Below are 18,880 nucleotides of genomic sequence, written 5' to 3'. Positions count from 1 at the left end.
GCTGATGTTAATTTAAGCTTTTTGATAAATATTAATACAAAATGTGGGAAACAATACAAAACATTTACATTGCACAGAAAGTCTTCTGTGGTTCAAATTTCCAGACTGCTGCTAAACTACACGCTGGCATTTCAAACACTGAGAAAGAGAGCGCAACTGAATGGAATCTTCAAATCAAAATTCAGACCTGTGACACCTGGGAGTTTTAGGCTGACTTTTAAAGTTAAAAGATAATATTCCCACAGAACAACATTTAATTCTAGTTATCTTTTCCTTCTCCTAATATTCACTGCCAGTAACTGACCTACAGTCTAAGCACAAAGTAAAGATGCGATGCACTTAGGAACACGGTTAACTCCTGTAAGCCGGGGACCCATGGATGGACTTCAGGGATTGATAAATCACATCAAATAAATGCAAAATTATGGTTAAGGGCAGACATTGATTTATCTGTGGATAGGGTTCATTAAGTTTAAAGGCATCCTATACCGCTGGGGGAAAAAAAAAACAAAACAGAACTCCTAAAGGAAAACAGGCAGAACACTGTCTGACATAAATTATAGGAATATTTCTGGGGGATCTATCTCCTAACACAAAACAAATAAAAGCCCAAAGTGGGGCACCTATTTAAATGTAAAAGCTTTGCACAGTACACATCAACAAAAGGAAAAGATAACCTACTGAATGGGAGAAAATATCTGCAAATGATATGAGCAATAGGGGTTTACATCTATTTATCTAAACAACTCATACAACTCAACACCAAAAAAACAAACAGCCCAACTAAAAAATGAGCAGAAGAACATAATAGACATTTTCCCCAAAAAAAAAAATGAATGGCCAATAGACACATAAAAAGATGCTCAACATCGCTAATCATCAGGGAAATGCAAATCAAAACCACTGTCATTGTATGTATCATCACCTCACAACTGTCAGAACGGCCAGCATGAAACTGGATACAAACAACAAATTCTGGCGAGGATATGGAGAAAAGGAAACCCTCCTATACTTTGGTGGGACTGTAACTTGGTGTACTCATTGTGGAGAACACTATGGAAGTTTCTCAAAGACCTAAAAACAGAACTACCATATGAGCCAACAGTTTCATTCCTAAGAATATATAAAAAAAAACCAAAACACTAATTTTAAAACATACTTGCACCCCAATGATTATAGCAGCATTGTTTACAACTGCCAAGACATGGATGCAACCTAAGTGTCCAACAGATGAATGGATAAAGAAAATGTGATACACACACACACACACATACACAATGGAATACTATGCAGCCACAAAAAGAATGAAATTTTGCCATATGCAGCAACATGGATAAGTGATACAAGTCAGACAGAGAAACACAAATATTTTATGGTATCACTCATATACAGAATCTAAAAACAAAACAAACTAGTGAATATAACAAAAAGAAACATACTTACAGATATAGAGAACAAACTATTGGTTACCAGTGGGGAGAGGGAAAGGGGACAAGGCAACATGGGGATTAAGGCACTAAGAGTTATAAACTATTAGGTACAATATAAGCTATAAGGATATATTGTACAACATGGGGAAATATAACCAATGTTAATAATTATAAGTAGACTAGAACCTTTTAAAATTGCAAATCACTAAATTGTACACCTGTAACTTATAATAAAACATTAACCTCAAAGTGTTTTTAAAGTATCCTATGATATGCTCAAAGTCTGAAATTGGTAACATTTTATGAATGCTGCTAGAACCATAGAAACTTGATAAAATCACTTTTTTCCAGGTTATTGGTTCTTTTAGACACCTTAAAAGCAGTATAAAAAAAATAGCAACTGACTCCATTCTACAATCAAGAATGCAAAAATTACAAACTTTATAAAAGGACTTTATAAAGCAAATCAAGCGTATTAGTTGAGACTAACTTTTTCTGTTAGTGGATACATACAGGTCAATCAGAAAACAATTATGCCTGAAATATATAAGGGGTTGAGAAGGTTTTACTTGTTTGTCTTGGCTTAAACTACCTTTGATTCATTCTCTTCTTTATTTTTGCTTATAGAGACAAAGGGTCTTTAGCCTATTTGTGCCTGTCTTTAATAACAGATCATTAAAAGACACTGCTGAGATTACTGTTTTTATTACTTACGACATTGAAATAAATGTTGAGTTCTACTTACCAATCTGTTTTAAGGGCAAAGATATTTAGTAACTAAAGTGTTCTGAACGCCAATCAAGACAAGGCAAACCCTGCACAGAGTGCAGTGAATTTTCCAGTTGGGTTTCTGCATCACTGCTGCTGGGTCTTGCTCCCGGTTAAGTGGCAACTATTCTTTCGAGATAAGATGCTATCGCTGTTGGGAGTGTACTGACATTTTACTGAGGGATGCTGGAAGGCTAAATCCTTATGACACAGAGGAATAATTCTCTGTGGATCAATTTCGGAAATCGTATAAGAAGTTTAGGTAGAGAACTGCTTAGGGACAGCAAGCCCTACCGTGCATCTTTCCACTAGCCTCACCACTTAAGTCGCCTGCCTGCTCTTACAGCTGGCCCTGAGATATTAATCTACAAACACTGTTGTGCATTTTAAAGGAACAAATTAGACAACAGTAAAGTTTCCAAAGCTTGTTTAAGTGAAAATGTCTTGTTAATGACTACGAGAGGACCAGCAGACACTTCCTGGTCTCCCCTAATACTGGACTTGCTGATGCTGACCCCCTTTCTGAATGTCCCTCTCTCTCCCTTCTCCCATCCCCGTCCCAAAAAGTCCTCACAGACTCCTACCTATTTTCAGGCACCTGAAAGCTCACGTGACATCTGTTTCCAAAACCCTCCTGATCCCTCCAGCTAACATAATACTGCCTCTAAACTGCTGTTAACATTTTCCTTTCATCTCTTTTGATATGAAAACATTTCTCTTGTTAGACTGAAGAATAGCAGTGTAAGAGAATCCATTTTAAAATCAGAAAAGCCTGGTTTTAAGACCCAGTTCTACCAATAACTAACTGTCTGACCTTGAGCAAGTGACATTAACCACCCCAGGCCTCTGTTTACCTCATCTGTAAACTAGCATCAGTGACAGAAACTGCCTCAAATGGGTTAAATAAGTGACTTAAAGTAAAAGGCGTAGGGCCAATCCCTGATGACTCAGTGTGTAAAGAATCCACCTGCAATTCAGGAACACAGGAGACAAAGGTTCGATCTCTGGGTCGGGAAGATCCTCTGGAGAAGGAAAAGGCAACCCACTCCAGTATTCTTGCCTGGAAAATCCCATGGACAGAGGAGCTTAGCAGGCTACACAGCCAATGGGGTCGCAAAGAGTCGGATACAACTGAGCAACTACACACAAGAAACAAAGAGCTCACCAGAGAATAAGTTCTCTATTCTTTCTGCTACTGCACCCAAAAAAGGAGCTTTTGCACTCTGCTTCCTATAAGGGTTGGTTAGCCCAGTGAGAAGTGGGGAATGGGGACTCCAGCAACAGGGACCAGTAAAAAGAGACCAAGGTGTGAACGAGCTGACTGGGCTGGAGAGGAAACCGGGTGGCATGGAGATGTGAAACAAGATGCAGCTGGGGAGAAAAGTAATGGTCAGACCACCAAAAACCTTTTGTGGTGAACTTAAGGGGTTTGAACCTTATCACGAAAGATACAGGAAACTGCTAAGGATTTTAAGCAGAAGAGTGATGTAACTTGATTGGCCAGCAATCATGAGGCTTTTACAGAGTTTTGAAAAGTTCTTTCAAAACGGCAATAAACTGAAGCATATAAAAACCTGTTCCCATGAAAAGAAACTGACTTCTATGTATTTCCTGAATTAACTTCAGCTGGTTGTCTTAGTGATTGCGCATTAGGAAAGCCACATGCCTTCATCCATTAAAAAAAAAGAAAAGCTTCTAGGTTCAAATAGGCAAAGTATGATGCAGGAGAGTAAATTTCATGATTTATTTAAAATTCTTTCCAATAACTTGGCTTCCCTGGTGGCTCAGCTGGTAAAAAGCGTCTGCCTACAATGCGGGAGACCCGGGTTTGATCCCTGGGTGGAGAAGATCCCTGGAGAAGGAAATGGCAACCCACTCCAGTATTCTTGCCTGGAAAATCCCATGGACAGAGGAGCCTGATAGGCTACAGTCCATGGGGTCGCAAAGGGTCGGACACGACTGAGCAACTTCACTTCACTTCACTTCACTTCACTTCCAATAACTTAATTGTGAAAAAATAAATTTCTCAATCAGATCTCCTAAGCAACTCAAATTTTAATATGAAGAGCAAGTGAGTCCTAAGCAATATAATCAACTGGTGAGTCTTTGACTCTCTTTGGATAAAAGGAGTTCTAAAGTAGAAAATGTTTTTTAAATTATTTTTTTAAGTGGGATATCAAACTGTCAACAGCACATAAAGTAAACTGGGTACATGGCAATTACCCAGGTAATTAGATGAGTCTAAAAGTCAAATCAAATAACCTAGTTTATAATACCCACTAAGTGGCTTAATTACCTGATTACCTTTATAAAAGTAATAGGTTAATTCCTAAAATCCATTGCTTAAAAAACCTTCAGGCAATCTAAATTTCTCAGGGATGGAGACGTCACTCTATTATTAAAATCTAACTGAAAAAAAGTATAAAATTTCATCACCCACCTGACACACACACACACACAAAGCCATTCAGAAGAAAAAGGATAAAAATGTACAAGAAAAATAAGACTCTGAAACAATAAAAAAGGTAGTTTACATAATATACCATAAAGCAAGAAAAGATAGAATTTGTTAATTTTTTTTACACGTATTTTTTTTTTAATCCTTATAACCAGCTTATGACATAGATCCTATATCTCCATTTTGCAGATAAAGATTCTGAAGTTCAATTTAAACAAAACTCATTTAGCTAGTATGTGGTTGACACTATCAGAATCTCAAACAGTTGTTCCTTCTCAAAATTTTCAGCACTCTGTTTCCATCATATCTAATCCAGATGAACATTTGGAGAATGTTAGAGCAGATAAAATCCTTGGTATTCATTTAATTCCTTATTTTACTAAAGAGGAAACTGGCCCCAAAGAGATTAACTGACTTGTTCAAGGTCACAGAAAACTAACACTAAAAACCAGATTGTCTTCCCAGATTTCACTAAACCTCACTGCAATATTTTTGTTAAGCTAAACTCAGATAGATATGTTGGCACACAGCACTTAATTAAACCAAAACCAACTAAAATCTAAGTATTTTTCCAACAACAAGCAGACTGTCCAAATCTCACCACTGAGGATCAACTAGAAAAGTTTTGGCTCAAGTACTTGTCAAGTAGCCACTAAAAGGGAGCAGATTCCAAGTCAATATTAGGGTGCATGAATTCCTAGTCAAGACAGGCAAGAAAGACAAGCATTAGCGAGGTAAGCCAAGAGACAGTCAGGGAGATCAGAAGTTCAAACACCTAAGTGACCAAGTACAAACACGAAGTCTAAAGGGCCACAGACAGGTTCAAGGTCCCAGAGATAGGATTGGAGCAAAAGCAAATTAGAAATGAGAGGTGGGTGCTTGCACAACCCTGTTCCATGGGGCAGCAGGTGTGGTCCTGGAGTGGCTCAGGCGGGGGCAGGGGGTGCTGGGGAAAAGGGGGCAGGGTGAGCACCTAGAAAAGGAGCAGACTGAAGCACTGCTCTCTGAAGAGAGTTCTCATTGTTACAAAAGCAGTCTCATTTACAGGAAGCACGAGCTTCCAAACAAGTGATTATACAAAAATCCATATTCACAGTTTACAGTATAAATAATTTAAGGGAGGTGAACAGTCCTGTTTATTCAGTATTTTAGCTTTATCCAGTTTTTACATGAAAAAACTAGGACACAGGGAGGGTAGCTTTTCACTTCAGTTACAAAGCCCATCACTACAAAACATATACAAAGCTAGGCCTTCTAAGTCTACCATTCTTAAAATTTATTAGCCATAGAAATCCTGAAACGATCTTCCTTGAAACTATACATTAATTTCTACAAAATGAGTACAGATTGCAGAAGGATTTCTTAGTCCCCCACCCCAAATGACAAAGGCGTCTGCCAATCCACCAGCCGTGTATTGTCTTGAGAGGCAGAGGAACAAGTATCACACAAAACTATAGCCACTGTGCTTCAGTAAAGAATTCGCCTGCAATGCAGGAGACACCAGAGACGCAGATTCAATCCCTGGGTCAGGAAAATCCCCTGGAGGAAGGCATGGCAACACACTCCAGTAATCTTGCTGGGAAAATCCCACAGACAGACGAGTCCAGCAGGCTACAGTCCATAGGGTCGCAAAGAGTCAGGCATGACTGAAGCAACTGAATACACCTACACACACCTATGCTTAATGCTTTTAATCCTTGTGTCACATATGTGCTCAAATTCATTTTAATAATAAACACAAACAGATATACACACATATACAGTTGTATGCAATACAGACAGCTTACCTTTAAGTCACTTCCTGGTAATGTACCTACTCCATCCTTCCAATCCATAACACTGAATACATCAAATTCTTGACCACTTGTGCTAGAGGCAGATTCAGTCATGATTTATTTTTTAACCTGGAAAAGGGAAAAAAGGGCATAGTACCACATAGTCTACATGCAAATCAATTTTTATTTCAGTGGTCATTCCTTCCGTTTCCCTTAACTACATAATTTTCTTGGTCACAATGTCCCACATCCAGAGATTTAGAAATACCTGCTTCAGAAACATTTTTTCTAGTGTAATCTAAAGTATATCACAGGAGAAAATAAGTTCTAGTTTAAACAAAAAGTACCATGGTAAACCTTTGCCATTGTTAGAAAAGGAATTCACTGTTTCATAGCATACTCACTTAAAACAGAAAGTCTTGATCACATAGGGATAGAATTCTTCACCCTCTAAGTTTTTTCTTCCCCTTCTAAGACTTTGAAAAGAGAGTAGATGTGCATAAAGGAGAGTACCCAATATAAAATGTTGAAAAAGAAAAGAAAGGCCATTTAGATTTTAAAAAAAGAAGATGAAAAGAACAAGAAAATTCAGTCCATTATTGAATGCCATCTACACTAAATTTGTCAATTGTCTGTTCTATCAACACAACAAATACATAGTATGATTGATTCAATAAACTTATTTATTTAATTTAGTTGAAACAGCTGCCAAACTGATGTTCTTAGAAATAGGAAAACAGTCTCAAAATGTAGAGCAAACATAATAGGCTATGTTAAGATAACCAGTTTGGGTAGCTACACTGTGATAATACTTTTAACTTTCTTTCATTTAAAAAAAAATTCAAAAACAAACTTTTTCATAATCATATACCCACTGGTGGTAGTATTGATACTGTTACTCTGAGGCTGCTGTCTGTGTGGTATGGGATAAAACAAGTAAGTAATTACACTGGTGTCACTGACAAGTGGTCAAAGATCAATGGGTCCTAAATCTGAATGGAAGTTTCATTATGATTCCATGATGCACTTTGCTTTAGAAATATGCATATTTTCTAGCTTTGCCCAGACAAACTCTGGAAAACAACCACCAGTCAAAATTAATTGCCTAGTGTTCAGACTATAGTCTCTAAATGCCATTTCTCCCAGGTCTTCCCAGAGAACAAGCTAACTGGCAGCAGGAAATGTGCAAGATGAATCAGGAACATCTTATCAAATTAAAAAGCGAGGAAGCTATCAAAGACAGCAGAGTTCACACCAAAAGGACTCAGAGACCAATCTGAAAAGGCTTCTGTTGGCCAAAGTAAGGATATTAGCTGCAGTGACTTGAAACATATCAAATAGGTTTAAATTATTATGAGTTCACAACGATATTCAAAACCAACCAATCAAGAACACCCCATTGATCTCCTTTTTGCTGCTAAGTCGCTTCAGTCGTGTCCGACTGTGCGACCCCAGAGATGGCAGCCCACCAGGCTCCCCCATCCCTGGGATTCTCCAGGCAAGAACACTGGAGTGGGTTGCCATTTCCTTCTCCATTTGAGAATACAAGGGAACCACTAATTCATTATTGGGAAAAAGAAATAAGGATTTATCCTGACTGTATCACATGAGATCAATAAGAACTATATCTCAGGGAAACCAAATCATTGGTGAAAGGAAGCTTCCTTTTAGAAAAAAATTCTTGGTAATAAGAAGGAATGATAAAACTGAAACATAACCATTTGCAACTTTAAAAATAATGGCTCTAGACAATAACCATGAGTGCCTTCTAAGAATACCTACCAAGCCAATACCATCTATGAAGCAGTCTTGACAGGAAAAAATTACATCAAATCTGATGTGATCAAGTCTATTCACAGGAAATACCATAGACAAAAGAACATGTGAAATCACACCAAAAAGATGTAAGAAGCAAGATACGAGTTGTTCTGGGAATTTCAAGAGGTCCAAGAAGTCAAAATTATTTTCATAAAAATACTAGCACATTATTTGCCTTTTTCACTATGCTGATATTTACGCTGATGGGCCAAAACAACAGTGGGTTAACCTGCTGGAGCAGAAGCACCCAGCTACAGGAGGAGTCATTTCAGTAGGAGTCAACAAATGCCAGACTCACTAAAGACCATCTCTGATGAAGTAAAATAATAAACTGTATTAAGTCTTGATATTTGAATATGTATCTTTTTAATATTCTGTCTGATGAAAGAGGAGTATGCACACAGAGCTCAGGCATGCCAAAGTACCATGGCTGTCTCCAGGCAAAGTACTTGTGAACTGTTTGAGAGGCAAGCTGAACAAGCTGTTTTTTTGGGGTTTGTTTTTTTTTTTCCTTTGAAATCCCACTTTTACTTTAAAAATTATGTTTATTCAAGTTTGGATATCTGGAAAATACACTGTCAAAAATAAATGAAGAGTTTGTCATATGAAGGAAAACAGTGACAGCATGTTACTAATGTAATGATACAACTTGAACATTTTGGAAAACCTTTATGTACCACGATGAGCCTGACAGCTTCCCAATAGCTATAGACTTTTCCAAGGAGATGGATGGTGATATTCATGAAAATGACCTTTAAAGATACTTAATAATGAAATATGTCATAACTCAGTTAGGCAGTATTTTCCAAACAACCAACGCTTAAAGTTACAAAATTATGCATGGTTAAAGGGTCCATTCAGAATATAGGACAGGCCAATGTGATTTTAATGTAACAGAATACAGAAAACTCATTGATAAGATTTCAAATCGCACACTGCAACTAACCTTTAAGAAACTACCACATGTCAAGTTTTGGTATAATATTAAAGAATATCCATCATTAAATGAAAAACTTAAAATATTCCTCCCTTTTCCAACTCCATACCAGTGTGAAGGAGACTTTCTTCACATGCTTCAATCAAAACAATGTATTGCAACTGACTGAATTCAGAAACTGATGGGAGAATTCAGCTGTCTTCTATTAAGCAGACATAACAGAGATTTGCAAAAATGTAATACAGTGCTACTTTTCTCACCTTTTCTTTTAAATTTTGGAAATTATCATTATATTTCATAAAAAGTGTGCTTGTATACACTTAGGTAATCAATTTACCATTGTTATAAGTAATAAATAACCAATATATTTTAATTTCTAATGCAGTAAATATTGATAAGTGTAACATAAAAACAATAGGTCTTTGTTTTTTTTTTCATTTTTTAGAGCATAAAGGGGAGACTTTTAGACCCAAAAGTCTGAAAGCCATTGCTAGACAAGATTAAAAAGTTGTTTTCTGCACATACACACAAAAAAAATTTTTAAGGAATGATAAATAAGCAAACAAAAGAGGAAATCTAAAATTTAGATTGAGACATATTAACTAATCAATCATATTCTGCATTTCATAGATCTTGTTTCAACCCTGATTTAAATTATTTTAAAAAAAGATTATTAGGTAGGAGGGGAAGTATGAATACCAACTATTTGATGATATTAGGGAAATACAGTTGCTTTTTTTAGAGAGATGATACATACTTTAAAGAGAGGAGGCCTTCCATGTATTTTTAGAGATACAAATCAAAATTGTGAAATGAAATGCTACAAGGTGAGGAAGTTGCTACAAATTAATTAAGCGGTAAAGTGGTGAAACAAGACTGGCAACATCCTGGAAAACTGCGAAGAGGAGTGAAGGGTCCAGAGTAGTTATTATACTACATTCTATACATCTTAAACACTCAATAGGAAAAAAAACCCCCAAAACCCTGTATTTCTCTGAGTTATAATGTGAGCTATAAAGACTTAGCATTCACGTATGCAAGTTGTAAAGGCCTGAGAAGAATCCATCTAAAAAGCAGTAAAAATAAGAAATAAATTAAGACTCATACTGATGTTCTCTATGACTCCTACCTCACTAAATAAACAAAAGACACGAACCTGACTTCCCTATTAAATAATGTAGGAGTGGCAACTTTTTCCTGATAAAGTGATAGTATAATTTTCCCCCTGGTGGATGAACGAGGTAAAACCTGAGTGCTCTTGCAAAAAGAAACATTGTAAATGTATTAATTCAATCTCACCTTCTTCCAAAAAAGGATTCAAAGCATTAGATAATTTATAAAAATTATTTATTTCATTTCCTTCTTTCTCACAGAAAGATGGGTTCTATTATCCCTCTAGTTGATGTTGGAGAAAGTGAGTTGCAGAGTTCAGTAACTCACCCAGAATCATATTTGGTGACACAGTCAGGATTGAACCCAGATCAGCCTGATTCTGACCCTGGTGTTTTTCTTCAACCACTGTCTTCCTGTTTCAAACTCTTATCCCCTCTGAGAATCTGGCTAAGGCTATTTTTCCTTATTTTACTTTCTGGAACAAGAAAATCCAGAAACCAGCTTACTAGGTCCGAAGTTCTTGATGTATATAGATTAATACAACATGTATCCTTTTAAGAAAATGCCATCAAATATATGCTTATTAACAAAATGTCACTGAGACACATATCCAACACATAGATTTCTGGTCTTTTCCTACCTAAAAACCATACATGTATGAAATTTACAACAGCAAAATCCTGTCTGTGACTAGGAGGAGGAATAGAAAAATAAGAGAAATCTAAAAGTTATCATTGTACAAAGGCTGCAGTAAATGTTTATTATATATTTTAGGAAATAATTAGCATACAAAACACTGGTAATGTTATATAGTATATTCTGCCTGTAAGCACATATCTAACATTTATAAAAATTGTTTTCATCCATTATCTCAGTCTAAAGTTTATGGTGATTTTGTATAAAATTCTATAGCATAAAAATATTCACTACCTTCCTTTCCTTCATCTAATTTTGAAGTCACTATCACATAAATTATGAACAGCTAGTATAGATTAGGCATTTTTTCCACCATCTCCTAATCAGGTAGAACAACCAGAAGCCAATATTATTTTAACAGAAGCTGTTTTTATGACACCTTTTTCCTCTTTTTCTGTCTTCTGTAAGTGTGTGATCTTGTATACAAACATACCGTCTTTTCATGCCAACAAATTATGCTTCTAAGAGTTAAGCGAATTTTTTTAGTACTTAGAAATGCTATCCTTTGTATTTTCTTTAATTATCATCTGGCACTATCCCATCACCTCATGTGTAACCTGTACTCTACAGGCCTAAAAACCAGGTAGGTTAAGTCACTCACCATTTAAGTCACGAGCAGTATTTCTCATTGTGCAGAAAAGCATACTCCAAATCTCTTGTTAAGTCTGCTGAGATTTCCTAAGGCAGTACCTTAAACGTGTACCATGATGTATCCTCTGTGTTATTAGCCCAGATCTACCATTTTTCTCCAGTGCATGCATGTTAAGTCGCTTCAGTCATGTCCTACTCTTTGCGATCCCAAGGACTGTAGCCCGCCAGACACCTCTGTCCATAGGATTCCCCAGGCAAGGATACTGGACTGGGTTGCCATTCCCTCCTCCAGGGGATCTTCCCAACCCAGGGATCAAACCCATGTCTCTTGCATTTCCCACATTGGCAGGTGGGTTCTTTACCAGTCCAGCCATTGCTGATATCAAAAGGGACAGCTTTGGAGATCAGATATCCAGGAAATGCACCAATGCAGCTTCTGATTTCCACTCACCTATACTATACCTTGGAGAAGGCAATGGCACCCCACTCCAGTACTCTTGCCTGGAAAATCCCATGGACGGAGGAGCCTGATAGGTCACTAAGAGTCGGACACGACTGAGTGACTTTCCTTTCACTTTTCACTTTCATGCACTGGAGAAGGAAAAGGCAACCCACTCCAGTGTTCGTGCCTGGAGAATCCCAGGAACGGCGGAGCCTGGTGGGCTGCCGTCTATGGGGTGGCACAGAGTCCGACACAACTGAAGTGACTTAGCAGCAGCATACTATACCTGACAATGGCTAATATCAAGGGTACTGACACCCAGTGTGTTCCCGCCAATGCCTACAGTAGATGTCTCATCAATACTGTAGGTGGAGATCATTACTGCTGGCACCAATGCAAATGTATGATACTCTCAAAGTCCCTCCTGTGTGAAACAGTTCACTTTAGTTTTTACTCTTTTTATTATAATTTCCTTGCATAATAATCTACAAAAGGGCTGGCTGACAGACTAAATGACATTTAACATAGAATTACCTCCTCTGAACAGCACTGAAACATGTATATTACCATATGTAAAATAGATGACTAGTGCAAGTTCGATGCATGAAGCAGGGCACTCAAAGCCTCAAAGCCAGGGCTCTGGAACAACCCAGAGGGATGGGGTAGGGAGGGAGGTGGGAGTGGGTTTCAGGATAGGGGGACACATGTGCACCCATGGGTGATTCATGTCGATGTATGGCAAAAACCACCACAATATTGCAAAGAAATTATCCTCCAATTAAAATAAATAAAAATTTTAAAAATTACCTCCTCTTTCTCTCCTGCTCCACCCCCTGCCTCTAAACCAAAGCTGTGCAACTTGACTCTCCCTTGGAATCATTTATCAAATGGATACACTTCCCCAATCTCTCACACAAAGAAATTCCTGGAAGCCCTGGCTTACCATGTACCACCAGGAATCTAGAAACATTAAGTGGTAATGAAATTAATTAATATCTTGTATTAAAAAAAATCCTATAAGAATATGGAGATATGGGCCCTCTCATACACTATGGTAGCATTGATTGAAACAACCTCCACTCTACGGAAATGAATTTTCAAGAACATATCCTCCAATTCAGTCCTTCTATCTCTAGAAATTTATCCCATAGATACTTGCACATGTGTATAAAAAATGTAAAAGGTGATCCATGGACTACAGCACTGCTGGTAATGTCAAAAAACTGGAAACGACCCAAGTGTCCATCAGTAAAGGAAAACTGTGGTACATCCACCCAATAGTATAAAATACCACTATAGAAAACCATGAGGAAACTCTTTACATTCTGATACAGATGAAGCTCCAAGATACAATGAATACTACTAATTTTACATAGGTTATATAAACAGTGTGATACAATTTGTGTAAAACAAATGAGGCATATATCAGTATGAGTATTGCTTATATATACATAGACTATCTTTACAAGCATTTGTCAAAAGCTGGTTAACACTGCCTGCCTCCAGCAAGGGGCAATGGTAGGTTGAAAGACAGCTAAAGGATGGGAACCTACTCTCTGTGGCCACTTTAGCACCTGTTGAATATTTAAATGTATATTTTTTTTAAGAAAAAAATTACATAAAAATATATTTTAAAATTCTATTTCATATTTATTTAAAATACGCTATGTTATGAAAGGTGCTTCTCCTTACAAAAATATTTAGCTTCTTATTGATGTCAACAATTGAAGCCATAGCCTGGAAGGCACTAGGGGAAAAGGACTTCCCCAAAACTCTTGTGTAACTTAACTAGTAGGTATTTAACATACTACAAATGTATCAGCTACATTTGTTATCACCTACATACTACAAATGTATCAGCTACAAATGTATCACCTACATACACAAATGTGTCAGCTCCACAGACTGATGGAAAGAGAAAGGGTTGAGGGCTCACTTCTCCACAACTCAGGTATCACAAACAAACAGGAGATCCCTGGCATTCACAGACTATCTTGATTTCTACCATTCCTGAGTGACAGCTGAAGCTCCCACATTTAGCAATTTGCCATTTCGCAGAGACAAGATTCTGAATCACACACACCATAAACTGAGGGGCCCGGCCAAGGTCCAGGTGTGCTCTGAGCCACAGCGCTGTGTCTGAGCGCTACAGCCACTGTAAATAAAGTGATAACAACTCCGCTTCTAGTGAAGAAATGAAACAAACAAAATGAACTGCTAGTTGATTCCAGTGTTGATGACAGAACAAGGAGAACATGGAAATGCGTATGAAAGTGATAGGTCCCAGCCACAAAACAGAAGTTTCAGATAAATTAAAGGCTGAAATGTCAAATACAATGATGACTCAGACACATTGTGTGAACAAAACTACAGAACGCTCCAAAAGGAAATAAGTAGAAAAGACGTGTGAATTTGTTTCAATAAGTGCTCTAGACAGTACAAAAATTGCTCATCAAGTAAGATAAGTAGTTAAGGTCTAGAGAGATCATTTACATTACTCAGTTATACTTTAGCAATCTGAAGGGAGGAATTATGTGCTACAACGATTTTTTTTCAGGTTGTGGACTGGCAACGGTCATGGGCTATATCCATCATAAATGTCAAGAATCTACGGTATCTTATTTTGACTGGAGATAAACAGAGTCCTTCATAATCCTCTCTTTATATGATTCCTTTGCTCACATCTCCCAGGAGAGGATAAAATGGCCGCTCAGAGTTGGGGGCAGAGACGCCCCAGGCGTGCACTTGTACAGCACATTCAAGGTGAAGAGGCTGCCTGGGGCTGAGATGAAGAGAAGATAACAGTCCCTTGGAAGATAAGCAACCCAATCTGGTAGCTGCAACACAAAGTGAGAGAGTGGGCCTTGCCTAGAAACCAAAAGTCTGGATCTGCAGATAAGGTCAGTATTAAAGATTACTAAGAAAGGGTACTAACTGCAGCCTGGCCATTCCTGCTCAAACCATTGTTTTCAAAATAGTAGAGTATTTACAAGAACAGCTAATGTTCACTAACGCCAGTTAAACAGGTTTAATATTTTTAAGTAGTTTTTTTAGAATTCCATTTTATAGCTTTACCATTAACAGGTACAGTTTTCAAAAGTAAGTTACAGAGATAACAAGGCCAAGAGCTGGGAGTAGTTGTAAAAGGAGGGTAGGCATTACCCCAGAAGCAGCATCTGAAAATCAGATTTAATTCTATCACTCAAAGAGATGATGGGACTCAGTGAGATCTCAGTGCCTGGTGTCAATGAACTAAACACATCAGGTTTTGGTTCAAGAGGGCAATGTATCTTTCGTGAAGAGTAAATCAGGAATGCTAACCCTTAAATCATGACCATGAAAGAAACAAAAATGACAGCTCTGCAGAAGAGAGAGACAATAATAAGAAAAGTCAACATCCACAGTGGGGATTCAATGCTCTGCTGCTATGATGCCCGCATGAACACCATCAACTGAAGCTGGCTTTCGGTTCACTTTGTAGAAATCATCAATCACTCACCAAAAGCTGTCTCTGCAACATTGTGACATTCTCAAAAAATAAGTCTTAAGCATCACCTTCAGTAATATCATCGAAAGGGCCTCTGCCCACTGCTAAACACATATTAAAATGGTGTATAAAGTTGCTGAGCCTCCCTCTCCCCACCCACCCTGCTCCTCGTCATCCTTTCAGAGACGCAAATCAAACACTTCATGCATCATCCTCAAAACTTGCCACACTCTCTCAAGTTCCTCTCTCCATCCCCTGCCCTTTCCTAAAGGAGCCATGACCTTCCTTTCCTCCTCTTCAATTCACTTTCCAAGGCTTGGCAATGCCCTGTTCTGTGACTTCAGACCAACTAACCCCCTGAAGCCTCAATTTCCTCATCTATAAAATGTGGATAATAACAGAACTTTTCTTCATTGCGCATGGTGAGGACTGAATAAGATGAGTCAGGTAACAGTTCAACACAGTGCCTACTCCAAAGTTACGCAGTCAATAAAATCTTAACTGTCTATTATATTACCTGGTTTAACAATTATTTGAGTCATGAGAATTGCTCAGCGACCTTAAAAAATTAGTCACTGGCATTTTCCCCCCACTTTCCCTTCATTTTATTTCAGTGGTGTCTCTTACGGTAAGCCACCTGTGTTCAAAGCTCCATTAGAAGATGTCAACATTACAACATAGATGTTGTGCTGTTAATAACAACAATCCCTTATATTTACATGGCTCTAGAAATGACTAGCTTTCTTCAAGGAACAATTCCTCTGAAGTAATGGAGAAGGATCTGCCACGTAGGGAGGGAGTTGGACCCGAAGGCAGGGCTCTCTTCACCATCACGCTGGGCTGGCAGCACACTGGGGACCAGGCTAAAGCGGGTTAACAAGATGAAGAGCAAAGGCTAGGGCAATCTGTCCCCAGATTTGCTCCTCAGAACTTATAGGAGACCATTTCTGTGTGTCCTGTGACACAAGTGTTGTGGTGATGGAGAAATGTAACCTCTGGGTCTTTGGGAGATGGATGGCACCCCATCAGCAGCAACGCAGCTATCTGTGAAGCACTGAATCCAAGTCTCCCATAGTCAGCCAGCCCTACAGCTCTGTTGTCACAGTCTAGCAAGTCCCATGGAACCCCTTTTCAGAAAATGCTGAGCTATGGAAAATAAATTCAAGAAATAACATGAGAACAGGCAGTGTTTTACAGGAGAGAATACATTCATCTCCAGGTTAGGAAATCAACTATAGAGATGCTACGTTCTGGCTGAGCTCCCAGTCTGCATCCATGAGTTGAAATCTGTAGTATCTAACACTGGGGAAAGTCCTGGGGACCTAGAGTCCAGGGCCAAGAAAGTGATCCTGAGAAAGACATGGCCCCGCCTCTTAAGGTCTATCTACGGTTTTCTGATTTATTCTCTGATGCCTTCCTATGCACTTTCATGACACCTGAGAGGTACACAGGCTGTAATGAGGAACTCACATATTTACAAATACACGGCCACGTAAGGGGAGTCAGACAAAGTCAGTAAGTCTAACCCACTCCAGAGATACAAACACAGTGGAGCTGGAGGGTTTCTTCTACACTTTGTCATTTTAAAGGATCTTACCAGTACTAGCCTATTTGACCCTAACAGCTACCTTTTAAGTTGGCCAAGAATTGTTGGCCTCATTTTACAGATAAGAAAAGATCACCAAACCAATTAACAGACTTTCACCTCCCAAAACAGTGACCCTCAGACTATACCACAGTGCCCAAGACAATGTATTTTAGTCAGTAAAGAAGCCAATCTAATGTAAAGGTGAAAAGCACAACAGCCAGAGTGCCTGGGTTGAATCCTGGCTTCACAACTTACTAGCTGAATAATCTTGGGCATGGTACCCAACCTCTCTTGAGCCTTAGCGCCTTCATCTAAAAAATGAATAGGAATATCTACTTCATAGAGATTTAAGCGTTTTTAAATTATGCATGTTAAAGTGCTTTGTACTTTGTGGACAGTCAGTTCACAACAGCTACAGTCATTTTGAAGAAAAGAAACAAGTTGCTCTCCAGTGTCCACACTCCCTTCAAACATGAGTTTACCAGATGTCTGAATATCTCACGGCAGAGAAATGATAACTGTACAAAAGCTAATACCTTTGCACCACAAAGTCCTATTAGATTTCTCCAGAGTCCAGAAGTGAAGGCGGAGAAAAGTGGGAGTTAAGAACTATGGTAGGACTCTGGGATTTCACAAACAAGTACAACTTCAAAATGAATTTAGGAAACTGATGAAAAGTCAGTAAGTATTGGTTTTTCCAAGCTCTTATAAAGAAAAGAACGTTCTAACAATGAGAAAAGTATGAAGGACATAATCTCTGAACAACGACCTAAGACTAAGCCATTGGCAACCTTACTGTGACATTTTTGCTGAGGAGGCATAAAAGCATCGTCGCGTATCAACTCTGGTTCCAGGACCTGCTTTCAAGAAAGACACAGAGGCAAACAGAAAGCACCATTGAGAAATCACAGTAAGAGGCCTATAGAGAAAGGAGAGATGAAAGCTATGGATCCTCTCCAAAGGGGACTCAAATGACTACAGAGTCTTTCTCTGTACAAGTGCTGGAACATGGGTATGTAAGATGCCAGGAGAACAGGGGCTGAAGGGAGACTCTGTACCCCAATAATAGTACTTACTACATCATATCATGATCCTTTCTTATAGGAGGTTTTGGAGGAAAGAGACTTTGATTTATTCATTTCATTACCCTCATGTGAATATCCACAGTAGGCATCAATAAAAATTTATCACATGAATGAACAAAAGAGAAGGGGAAAAGGTAACAGACTAGTTGTGGGCAAGGACTGGGGAGAGGGAAAATCAGAAACACATCTTCATTTGTCCATCTATCTCATATTCTCCAGTGAAAATTCTAACAAGGAAGCTGCTAAGTATTTATTTACCTCTTTGGCAAGAGGATAACTCTCCAGCTCCAAGAAACCCTCCTTATTTAAGTGTCAGTGAAGAACACATCAAACGAAGTTAAATTCAAGCCTCTTAAACAGGCTTATTCAATAAGGATAAGAGAAAAATCTAAACTCACCCATGAAGCATCTCTCAACAAATATTTTGCTACAAAGAAAAATTTTCCTTTCAAATCAAGCATGACAGATACCAGCTTTGATATTCCAGTAACCCTGACTGATAAGAACTCTGAATCGCACACATACTGGAATTGAGATCTGTTGTGGAGAGATGTGAATTCTGCCCTGAGGGCTCAAGTTCATAGATTTTTTTTTTTTAGGCAGGTAGAACTGTAGATGACTTCAATGTGAAAACTGAAATCTCAACAGCTTCAGAACAAATTCTTGAGAATCTGGGTTTTCTGTCCCTGTCC

The 18,880-nt window shown here is 38.3% G+C and overlaps 1 protein-coding gene across 9 annotated transcripts in view; it reads right to left on the bottom strand.

The window, feature by feature from the left end:
• Positions 1-18,880, bottom strand: part of L3MBTL3 (L3MBTL histone methyl-lysine binding protein 3) — a 113,005-nt gene that overhangs the window by 77,839 nt on the left and 16,286 nt on the right. For 7 of the 9 annotated variants that reach the window (XM_055535610.1, XM_055535611.1, XM_055535615.1 and 4 more), the window contains one exon: positions 6,444-6,560. In XM_055535610.1, the coding sequence (XP_055391585.1) occupies positions 6,444-6,545 (102 nt within the window). In that variant the 5' untranslated portion in view covers positions 6,546-6,560. Of the gene's footprint in view, positions 1-2,175; positions 2,744-3,363; positions 3,875-6,443; positions 6,561-18,880 lie in introns of those variants that run through there. The other 2 variants (XM_055535618.1, XM_055535619.1) reach the window with 2 other exon arrangements.

Source organism: Bubalus kerabau, chromosome 9, assembly GCF_029407905.1.
Source record: "Bubalus kerabau isolate K-KA32 ecotype Philippines breed swamp buffalo chromosome 9, PCC_UOA_SB_1v2, whole genome shotgun sequence".
Lineage (NCBI taxonomy): Eukaryota > Metazoa > Chordata > Mammalia > Artiodactyla > Bovidae > Bubalus > Bubalus kerabau.
The sequence above is the reverse complement of the archived record's forward strand: the minus strand, read 5'-3'. Positions and strand labels throughout refer to the sequence as shown.